At 35.4% G+C, this 8,131-nt stretch overlaps 1 protein-coding gene across 1 annotated transcript; it reads right to left on the bottom strand.

Moving 5' to 3' along the window:
* Positions 1–311: 311 nt before the first annotated feature.
* On the bottom strand, positions 312–1,292 carry LOC107822902 (protein MIZU-KUSSEI 1-like). The gene has a single exon (XM_016649490.2). It carries the CDS (start codon positions 1,200–1,202, stop codon positions 516–518), a length of 687 nt encoding a protein of 228 aa, XP_016504976.1. The 5' UTR covers positions 1,203–1,292; the 3' UTR covers positions 312–515.
* Between the last annotated feature and the right edge of the window lie 6,839 nt (positions 1,293–8,131).

Genomic DNA, 8,131 nt, shown 5'->3' with positions numbered 1-8,131 from the left:
GCGCACAAGTAATCTGCAAACAATGAGCATATGATATGTACTGCAATAAATAAAATGATTATAATGATACATACCTTAATAAAATATGGCTCAACTTAGCGGGAGTTAAGAATAAAATTAGAGCTTCGTGCTGATAACGTGTTATAAAATAAAAGCAATGCAGTAAAATGTAAACAAGAAGAGATAGAGAGAATGGAGAAGTGTTTTCTTCTTTCACTTTGGTGTAATTTTTCATTGCAATTACATGGTCTTTTATAGGCATAAAAAGTAGAGATGATGGACATAAAATAGGAAATTTAATCTTTAAGTTATTCACAACATGGACATCCAATGTAGTATCCAATGTACAAACTATTCATAACACAAACTAATTTTTCTGATATATAAGTAATACTCCTTCGTCACGTCACTGCTAGTATAATATACCAAAAAAAACAAAGGAGTAGAACGAGGCGATCTTTCCCCAAAAAAAGTTGTACAATAAAAAAAGAGCACTAATTAGATGCTAATCCTACTTAATTAAGAGATCGTAGAAAAAAAATGCTTAGCTCTTGACCCATATTTTCTTCTGGATCAACCAAATGAAAGGATTCAGAATCATGAGATCCATTAACCCTTTCAAATTTTCCTCTTAGATACATAATATCATCATCCTCTCTCTTTATAATAGTGCCAGCTCCAACATTTTTTGACTCCAATTTTCTCAACACTTCTAAATCAGCTTTTGTAGGTTTTCTTTTAACTGCAAACCCTACTTTCTTTCCATTACAATACATAGTCCATATTGGCATAGACAAAAGAGAAGACGAAGAAGACGAAGAAGAATAAGAAGAGTGCTCGGATACCAAATTCGTACTACTCTCTAACGCGATTCTCACTATTCCCTTTCGCATTTCTCTAGCGAGTGTGGTTGTGGAAACAGCAAGTTCAAGAAGAAGAATAGGGTTTGTGGATTTAGGGTTTGTTTGGATACAAAAACTAACTTTTCCTTTACGAGAACCGAATATTGTGCCCGTTATTGTTGTTGTTGTTGTTGCTGCTGAGTGGTGCTTGAAATAGGGTATGGGTTTTTTCTCGTAGTTATCATCTTCAACAAATATACAATTGCAACGAGGAACCAGAAGTTCCACGAGAGAACGAACATACCTCCATGAACGCACTTGTTTCTGGCAATCCACAGAGGTGATTGGGGAGCTGATCATGTTGTTGAAGATATAAAATAATAAGAGGCTCGTGGAGTTTGTTTAATTCGGCAGATGGTTGAAAGTTTATATAAAGAAATTTGAGATGACTAATTAACGGAAATTAAGTGAATGAAGCTAAGATCAGTTTAAGTTATACGTGTTGGGCTAAAATGGCGAAAATATACTCTTAACATAGCGTGATATCAATTATCGAGAAAATAATATTGTATAGCCGTTTCAAAATAATAGCCAGAAAAATGTATATTTTTTTTCTATATATACATTCTGTATGTTATATACAAAAATATATAGTAAATTTTATACACTTTTTCGGCTACCAAATATAAATATTTTCTGGTATGGTCTAAAAGTGAAAAAAGACCGATAATATCTGCATTGGGCCTACCCCGCATAGTTTTTCCCAAAAGGTCTTACATCATCATTAAGAGTATTCAACTTCTTATAAGTAACTTATTTTTCTTTCTACTTTTCACGTTGGACTTTGTTCACACACGCCCAACAATCTCAATCACTCTTGAACTAAGTTCCACAAGATATATCACTATTCACGGGCTAATTTAGAGATTAATTATGTGCAACTCACATGATTTGAGAATTTATGATCACCAAAACCCAAAAGAGAAGCTGTATATACGTCTTTGAAGCTACAAGTAAAGGTAGTAAACCAGCCCATAGACGAGAAAAAGACACTAAGTCGGCCCTATGCCATCACTCCGCCGTTCTCCATACTCGACTCACCAAGCCATTGGCTTCTAATATCAGTTATTGGGCTAAAATGGTCCAAAGATACTCTTAATATGGTATGATATTATTCACTTTGGGCCAAAGCCAACACGATATTGCTCAAGATGCCTCACCGTTAAGAGTATCTAATCCCTTATAAGTAGCTTTTTTTTCTACTTTCATATGAGACTTTATTCAGACAGACATACTATGCACAAATAATATTAATATTTACATAACCATATTACTTAAAATATAATTGCATTTTAACTCTATTTAATAGCATTGGTTGGTTACTTTTAATAAATGGTCAGTAATATATTACAACACATTAAATTACATCTGTAATATAAAAAGATCATTATATTAGGAATGTATCTAACTTAAATCCTAGCAAGAAGTCACGAAACACTTGAAATAATATTTTTCTTTAAGAGAAGTTTATAAACAAAATTAAGAAATGTTAAGCAGGGACCATGGAATCTAAGGATTATAATGTGACTATTATTATTCTTACCTTTTTCCCTTTGGCTGAAGGAAAATACAGGTGATGAATTGCAACTGTCCTTGTCCTTTTCTTTCATCTTCTTACATCATGAAAACGTCCAAAAACCAAATAATTTCTCCAAGCATGTTTTGATCTCGTGCAGAAAATGATATTTGGACACATGAAAAAGGAAACGTCTTTTCTTGGCCAGCTCAAGAAAATAAAGGAATTAATCTCTTTTTGGAAATTAATGTGGTGACTTATATTCTGGTGCCGTCTATATCACACCCTTAAGGGTACGATACTTCTCTCAATCTTAGGTGAATATGAAATGTTTGTTCATCTGGTTGCCCTTTAATATCTCTTTTTGGAAAGAAGAAATAGCACTCTAGAAGCTTCAGTGAGCTAGAATTTCACCGATCTAGTTAAAGTAAAAGAAATTATTTTCTCTTCACTATGACGCTTGGCCTTATGTCTAATGAGAGTTGTATAATAACCCTTCAAAATCTAGACGATTGTGCTAAGTTGGCGGACCTGGATTAAACCTATATATTGAGTTCAATAAGATTTCGTACTGTATCTAGCTCGGACTGCACATATATTTTTGTGTTAGAAAGTAGGAAAAGAATTGGTACATATTTAAATGGCTAAATTCATTGTTTCCCTTTCTAGAGGCGCATGTAGTGTCATAATATCGGGTTCATTTGAAGTCAATACTTTCGATGTAAAACATAAATTTAGTATAAAGATTTAGTAAAATTGCAATATATTGTGAGTTTGAACTTATAATTCTAAAAATATAATAGGTTAAATACTAAAAACCTTAAATATAAAATGTATAGAATTTAAATGTTAAATCCCCATATGTCTCTTTCCCTCCCTCCGGCATCCGTCCCCTACATACAATATAAAAGAATTAGACAAGGGACACATACAGGTAATATTGTCCCAATACTTTCGCATCAATATTTGTTTTGTGGTTTGAAAATGATTAGTGTAACCTCAAGCTCACTGGAATTACTACTATGTGTAATGATTCTTTAATTTTTTTTTTTAATACACTGCATCTAGTTTGAATGTTTGACCCAAAATAAAGGTTTTAATCTATATCTTGTTAAAGAAAAATTGTTTTTCTTGGGTCGAAACAAAAATTGGCAATTCCCATGTATTAATAAGACTCCCACTTTTCCGAATAGTTTCCTACTCATCGATATAGCGACGGTGAAACTTTTATGTGCTTTTTTGGATAATGGAAATCAACTACACTGTTGACATATTTCATCACTTCTAAGAAAATTCCGTAAACACTTTTATGAGGTAGATAAAAACGTTTGTTAAACCCTTTATTTTATTAACTATTTGCTACGAAAATTTCGGCTAATTGTAATATTTGGCCTTGGCCTTGCCTGTATTTTGTGGTGATGTATATTAATTATTAATGCAAATTTCATTTTTATCCAAAAAAATGTTTGTTGACTTGACTTATTATTAGGCGTTAGAGAAATCTTTTGGGTGTCGCTCTAAACCAAATAAATGTTGAGAGAAGTGGAACTATTAGACTACAGTTAGTATATGTGGTTAAGTGTAGAGTTAGCTAAACTTATTTGTTAGACAGTTAGAAAGGTAGTTAGGAGGTTAGTAACTAATTTGAATTAATATAAATACACTATAGATACTAAAATGTATATAGAAGTTCATTTCCTTTCATTTTTCAACAGAACAATAATTTTGTTTCTCTGAGTTCTCTCTTAGCTTCTTCTCCAAGTCAAGCTTCCGGCTAAGAGCTTCCATAACCATGGAAGCTAACATGGTATCAGAGCTCGCGATGACGATCTCAATCTCATTCCTTGCGCAATTGTGTGTATGTGTGTTACTGCAATTCCGTCAAACTATACTGAATTGTCTGAAAGTGACAACACCTCTAAGCTAGGGTTTGCAATTCAATCAACTGGAAAGTTTCATCAATGGCGATTGGAGACGAAACAAGCGAGAGTATATCGAGACATGTGAATGCACTAGTATCACCTATTGTCTTCCCCACAGTTGATCACAATCATCCTCTTTTCCTTCAACCAACTAATACACCAAGTAGCTCACACATTTTCGTTCATCTAACTGGCTCAGATAACTATGCTTTGTGGAGTCGATCTATGAGAATATGTCTACTAGTTAAAACAAACTAGGTTTTATAGATGATCGATACCCAAAATTTAAGTTTGAACCTGAATTTCACGAGCAATGGGAGAAGGTAAATGTTGTAGTTCTCTCAAGGATTATGAATGATGTGCGCCCAGGGCTATTGAGTAGTGTCGTGTATGCTTTTAATGCTCATAAGGTGTGGGAAGACCTGTAGGAGAGGTTTAATAAGGTGAATGTCGCTAGTATTCTATACCTATATAGAGAGATTCACACTCTAACACAAGGAACAAGGAATGTAGTTGATTACTTCTCTAAACTGAGGGACTTATGGGATGAGTTTGATGCCCTGTCCTGGTTGTCCCTGCCAAGAATCAAAGAAATATGTTGAGCATTTTTAGTATCACAGGTTACTCCAGTTCCTTATGGGACATAACGACACTTATTCTCATGCTCAAAGTCAAATCATGATGATGTCACTAGTGCCTAGTATTAACAAGGCCTACTCTCTACATATAGATGTGGAAAGCCAAAGGAACCTCACCAATTTCTCTTAAATGATGCAAGTAGCAGAAGTTGCTGACAACACTGCTCTATATAGCAACAAAATCCCGACTACTGGTAATGAACAATTTAGAGCTCAGAAGAATAAAGTGGTGTGTGAGTTTTGTAACTACAAAGGCCACACCAAGGAAAACTATTCCAAGCTAATAGGATACTCTCAAGACTTCAAGTCTAACTTTAAGACAAAGAAGAAACAGGGCAACTTTGGTACATATGTCAATCATGTCAATACTACTCCTAGTTACAATTCTGTTATGCAAACACTCAAACGCCATTTGGAGGTTTACAAGGCAGAGAAGAAGGAATACTAGGTGGGCTTCAGCAAATTCAAGTGGCTCTATCAATTGGATTTCAGCACATGCCTCAGCAAATGCAGATGCCTTCACCAATTGGATTTCAGCACATAGCACAACAACATGCACCAACTCCAACTCCTTTCTTTACTCAAGAGCAATATTAGTAGATAGTTCAACTATTAACAAGGGAGCGGATGAAGGTCCTTCTGCCAGAGCTTCAACTGCAGGTAAACTGGTAGCTCTATTATCCAATCATGTTAATAACAATTAGATAATAGATTTCAGAGCATCAAATCATATGACATTCACACTAGAGATGTTAAATTCTTGTCAGTCAGTTTCATCTCACAGGGGAAATAAAGTTCACCTCCCTACAGGAAATGTTGCCTCTATTTCACATATAAGAAAAGCAAGTGTGTTTAACTATCAGGATATCAGTAATGTGCTATACATACCAAAGATTAAGTACAACCTGTTATCTGTGTCTAAACTTATCAAAGAGTTGCAATGTATTGTAGCATTTTTTCCTGACTTCTGTATATTCCAGGATCTTTGCAATGGTCAGGTAAAGGATATTGGTAAGAAGAATTAGGGATTGTATTTACTGCAAGGCAAGTCTTTACTAAGTGGTATCCTGCAACATGATCCAAATCAACTAAGGAATAAAACTCCTCAACAAGTATCTGAGATGAAGTCTGTAAATTAGACTACTAAATCTGGGAATAAGTTTACTTGTATGGCTAATGAATGTTCTGACTCTGGTGAAATTTTGGCATAGAAGGCTAGGTCATGTACCTCTAAATGTAATCAAGAAGCACACATCACTGAGTAACCTGAAAGACACTAATCACACTCACTACACTATATGTCCTTTAACCAAGCAAACAAAGTTACCTTACAAATTGAGTACTACTACTTCTAATGCTGCTTTTGAACTACTATATTCTAATGTATGGGGCCCTATAGGTTACCAACATATGACATTAAAAGATTCTTTGTTACTATTATGGATGACTACTCTAAGTTCACTTGGATTTTCTTGCTTGTATCTAAGTCAAATGCAATGGTTGTTCTGAAAGATTTCCTAACAAAAGTGAAAAATCTATTCTCTATATCAGTTAAGACTCTTAGAACTGATAATGGTAGTGAATTCCTTAATCATGAAGTACATAATCTCATGTCATCTATGGGCATTATTCATCAAAGTACCTGCACCTACACTCGTAAGCAAAATGGAGTTATTAAGAGGAGACACAGGACAATTCTAGAGATGGCCAGAGCTCTGAGATTTGAGGCTGCTCTCCCCTTGAAATTCTAGGGAAAATGTGTGTCTGCTACTGTTTATTTGATCAACAGACTTCCCTCAAAAGTCATTGGGGGTAAATCACCTTTTGAGATGCTTTATTTGCTTGCTCCATTCCCTCACATCTCAAAGTATTTGGTTGCTTGTGCTATGCAACCTCCCCTAAGAAATTGAACAAGTTTGCCTCAAGAGCAGTACCTGAAGCTTTTCTAGGTTATTCTTTAAATTAGAAGGGCTACAAGGTCTATGATCTTCACTCAAGATCCTTTATTGTAAGTAGAAATGTGTACAAACTATTGGCGCTCCCATGTTTCCTATTCTAGACTTGTTTCCTTATACCACAGTAATGGAGCATCTGTCTGAACCTCATGGTACTCGTTCTCTCCTAATCTATCTCAGAGTCCAACTATGGACTCTGTCATAGTTGCTCCTTCACCTACACAACAACATTCAGAGGAACCTGCTTCTTTAGGTTAATCTCCTCCTGCTATTGAGCCTTGTGTTTTAGAATCATCATAGGCTTCTGCTATGAGCCTTAGAAGGTCATCATGACCTAGCAAACCACCCTTGTGGCTATAAGATATGTGACCAAACCAGTCATCTCTCATACCTATGAATACCCCTTTTCCTCATGTGTGTCCTATGACACTTGACACTCTTACAGTTCACATTCATGCGCTCTTTCATCCTATTCTTCCCTCATAGAACCAAAATCATATAGAGAAGTAGCTACAAATCCCAAGTGGATTGAAGCTATAAAACTTGTAGTAGCTGCTCTAGAAGACAATCACACATGGAGTATTGTGGATCTTCCTATTGGCAAAACACTCATTAGGTGCACGTGGATCTTCAAGATAAAGTTTAAGGCTTCAGGGGAAGTTGAGAGGTATAAGTCTAGGTTGGTAGTCAAAGGCTATAGCCAGAAGGAGGACTTGATTATACTGAAACATTCTCTCCTTTAGCAAAAATGGTAACTGCCAGGACAATCATTGCCTTAGTAGCAGCTAAATAGTGGGTTATTTACCAGATGGATGTGCACAATGCCTTCCTCAATGGTGATCTACTAGAAGAAGTGTACATGCAGATTCTTGATGGGTTTTCTAGACAAGAGGAGTCTCACAAGGTCAGTAAACTACATAAGACCCTGTATGGGCTCAAACAGGGCCCAAGGCAATGGAACAAGAAACTAACTGAGGCATTATTGCACATGGGATTTTAGCAAAGCCACTTTGACTACTCTCTATTTACCAAACACAAGGGCAGTGACATAGTGTGATATTGGTCTATGTGGATGATCTACTAATCACATGCAATAATGTGATTTACTTAACCAAAAAAAAACAGACCTACAGAGAAACTTTAAGATGAAATATCTAGGTGATTTGGAGTTCTTTCTGGCATTGAATTTGCCAGATCA

The sequence above is a fragment of the Nicotiana tabacum genome, chromosome 11 (assembly GCF_000715075.1).
Source record: "Nicotiana tabacum cultivar K326 chromosome 11, ASM71507v2, whole genome shotgun sequence".
NCBI classification, from domain to species: domain Eukaryota; kingdom Viridiplantae; phylum Streptophyta; class Magnoliopsida; order Solanales; family Solanaceae; genus Nicotiana; species Nicotiana tabacum.
This window is presented reverse-complemented; position numbering and strand designations above follow the sequence as displayed.